The sequence below is a fragment of the Amphiura filiformis genome, chromosome 14, assembly GCF_039555335.1.
Source record: "Amphiura filiformis chromosome 14, Afil_fr2py, whole genome shotgun sequence".
NCBI lineage: Eukaryota > Metazoa > Echinodermata > Ophiuroidea > Amphilepidida > Amphiuridae > Amphiura > Amphiura filiformis.
This window is the reverse complement of record NC_092641.1, coordinates 62930377-62933280: the sequence shown is the minus strand read 5'-3', so window position 1 is coordinate 62933280 and position 2904 is coordinate 62930377. Positions and strand designations below refer to the sequence as shown.

At 42.1% G+C, this 2904-nt stretch overlaps 1 protein-coding gene across 1 annotated transcript; it reads right to left on the bottom strand.

The window, feature by feature from the left end:
- Positions 1–562: 562 nt before the first annotated feature.
- LOC140169564 (uncharacterized) lies at positions 563–2398 on the bottom strand. Its single transcript, XM_072192828.1, has one exon. It carries the CDS (start codon positions 2396–2398, stop codon positions 563–565), a length of 1836 nt encoding a protein of 611 aa, XP_072048929.1.
- Between the last annotated feature and the right edge of the window lie 506 nt (positions 2399–2904).

The window sequence follows — 2904 nt, the reverse complement described above, 5'->3', positions numbered from 1 at the left end:
TGTTAGACAGGAGCTTATGATAGTGCCCGAGGGTACACAGTTGCCACCCGACAGAGTTTTGAAGTAAAATTTCTTATTCAAGTTTTTCAACACAGTAACCGTGTGCATGTGTGTGAATTTTGTCCTCAAGTATGCTTCTCTTATCATCTTTGGAATCGAGCGCGACTTTGTTAACGGTTTCAGTGTACACCTCGTGCTTGTAACTCCTAATCACATTCATCGTTCTCGTCTGAGGTTTTTCATCGAAGAGACAGCGTTTGTAGTCGTCGAAGGTAATTTTTCTTTCGACTACCGATTTTTTGACACCTTTGCACCTCTTTTCCTCGTTTCCTTCGTGCATTCTGTAAGAGTACAACTTTGCTCTCAGTCCTGCAAATTCAACTATCTGCTTTCCTCCGGCTTCGTCCTTGAACATGCCGGGAACTTTTTGTTCTTTCCGTCGGAATTCCTGACGGATGATCAGCTGGGTAGTTGGAAGTGTCAAAGTAGCGGTCCACGTCTAGTGCGATGTCCTCGTAAAAATCTTCGGTCTCGATTTCATAAAGTAGCGAGTCTGTATCTGTCAGCTTTGCTTTGTTTCCGTACTTTTCTTGATATAATTGTAGTGAAAGTCGTACATCTTCGTCTTTGCGATATCCAGGATGCTCGCTCCGAGATATATCGGCTTGTTGAAGTACAGCGAGGATTTTTTCATGTGAACGGCTACGAGGTTTTCGTCAAAGCTGGTGTATCGGTCGTAGATGGGTTTTGTGGATAACTTGCGAGCTTTGGCTTCGCTGTTTACAAGATGAATGTCCACTCTGTTTCGAATGTTTTCCATCGTTTTTCCAAAGACGCTGTTGTTCATCAGTTTGAAAAAATCCTTCTCAAACTCCGATTCAGCTTTTGTTCGAAGACTGGTATTCTTGTCTATGTACGATTTCATAAAGGTTTTCTCTCGGTATTTTATACCTCTGTGAACCTTGGTCAGTTTGAGTCCGAGCTCCAAGCACTGCTTCAGAGCCACGTGGTGGATAACGTACTTTTCCTTGTCGTTCAGATTCGGAATTAGTTTTTCCACTTTCTTCACGAGCAGTCTTTCCGGAGCTAGGGGAAAGTCGTTGTGAAGGTCGTGCAGCTCTTTAGGGTATTCCAAATCCACTTCAAGAGTGCACGGAATTTTACGCCAATTGTCTAGCTCTTTCGAAGACATCCACTCGAAGTTACCGACCGGAAGCGGTTGGCTCATAGCCCATCCGTATAGGTTGTTCGCGTCGATGTATACGATGTACTTGGTAGGCTTGCTCGGATAGTAATCCTCACCCATGTACTTGTTGTTGGCTTTGGCATATCTGGTAGATATCGTGGAAACCCCGCCTCTCTTTCCGTTTTCAAAAACCAAAGTCTTTTCGTAATCAGTGAGGAGTTCCAATTTTACACCCGTCGTTTTTAGCATGCCGTCGTAGGATAATCCAGGAGCCGTGTAAAACCAGCAAGGATCCAGTTTGTAGTTTTTCAGACTGGTTTTTCTGAAATTTTCGAACACGTCGGCTAAAAGGAGAACGTCCGACTTGAGATACAGATCGTGATACTCCCTCATGGTTTTCATTCCGAAGGTATTCCAAACATTCCGAGCGTGCTGGTAATCTTCGTCGGAGATTTCAGTATCGTTGAGCTTGGAGTAAAACGCTTCTTTGGGAGGAAGACTGGTCTCTTGAAGTTTCTCGAGAGAGTTGACGTAATCATAAGGGTATACTCCTTTTCTCAGAAGAAGTTGCAATTTTTCATCGTCTTTAAAATATTTTGAAATTTCGAAAAAACTCGAAAGATTCTTCACGAGCGTACCCAAGCCTGCAGACTGAAACTTAAAGCTATCGAGAAACCTGATTTCGTATTTGATATCGACAGGTTTGATGCACTTTTGGTGAGCCGCTCCTAAAGATTCTTTCTTTGGATACGACACATCGGCTACGGTTGGATTCTTCTTGTTTTTTGGATTCCTCATAGGAACGAAGGAATCTACCACGATTTTTTTGCTGAAGGAGATGTACTTTTCCTCGTTGTTAGGAATGCAGTCTATTTTTCCCTTGGTCTTACCGAGATTTTTGATGAAGAGGTGAGCGTCGTATCCCGCGAGATTGTGAAAGAATACTGGAAAAAACTGTGGCGCTCTGTAAGCAAGATTGCACTGATTGTGAGCGGCTCCTCTGAATTTTCCAGTAAAGTGGCAGTGATCTTTAACGGTTTTGTTTTTCGTGTTACTCGGGGTTAGAGGTTCCTTACAAATGTGACATCGCGTAGACTTCTTGTATAACTTTTGCTCTTTGGGACTGATGATCATATTTTGCGCGAGTATGTAAGGATTGTTTTCCAGTTTCCAAAACCTGTCGTAGATCTTTCTAACGTTCTCCTCGAGCATGTTCACAATTTTTATTTTTTAACAAACTCGTCGATCAAAATCTCAGAAGTACTCGTAACATTTCCACTGTAGACTTCGATGTATTCTTCAAACTGGTTGATCTTGGTTTCGCAGTATTTTATTGGTTGTTGAATTTGGTCGATGTTAACTCGGGGTGAGTTCGTGGTAAGAGGCGCGTCATTTTCCAAACCACAATTATAACACACGTCACCCACCATGTATTCTGAGTTGCAATTTTTACATTTTGACGGAACTCTTTGCTCCACTCGTGCGGGTTCTTTAAACAACCGAGTGAATTCGGTACCGTATAGGTTGCAAATCGGTTTTTGCTCCGAAGGCGGGTTTTCTTTTACACAATTTGCAAAAACAACGCTTGTATTTACTCGTACACTTCATTTTTGTAACAATAAAAATCCCTTTAGACTGAATGTCTAAAGGGATTTTTTTTGTTGGTTATGGTAGACAGTATGGCTAGTCTGAGTCTTCGTTATGAATGACAAACTCTA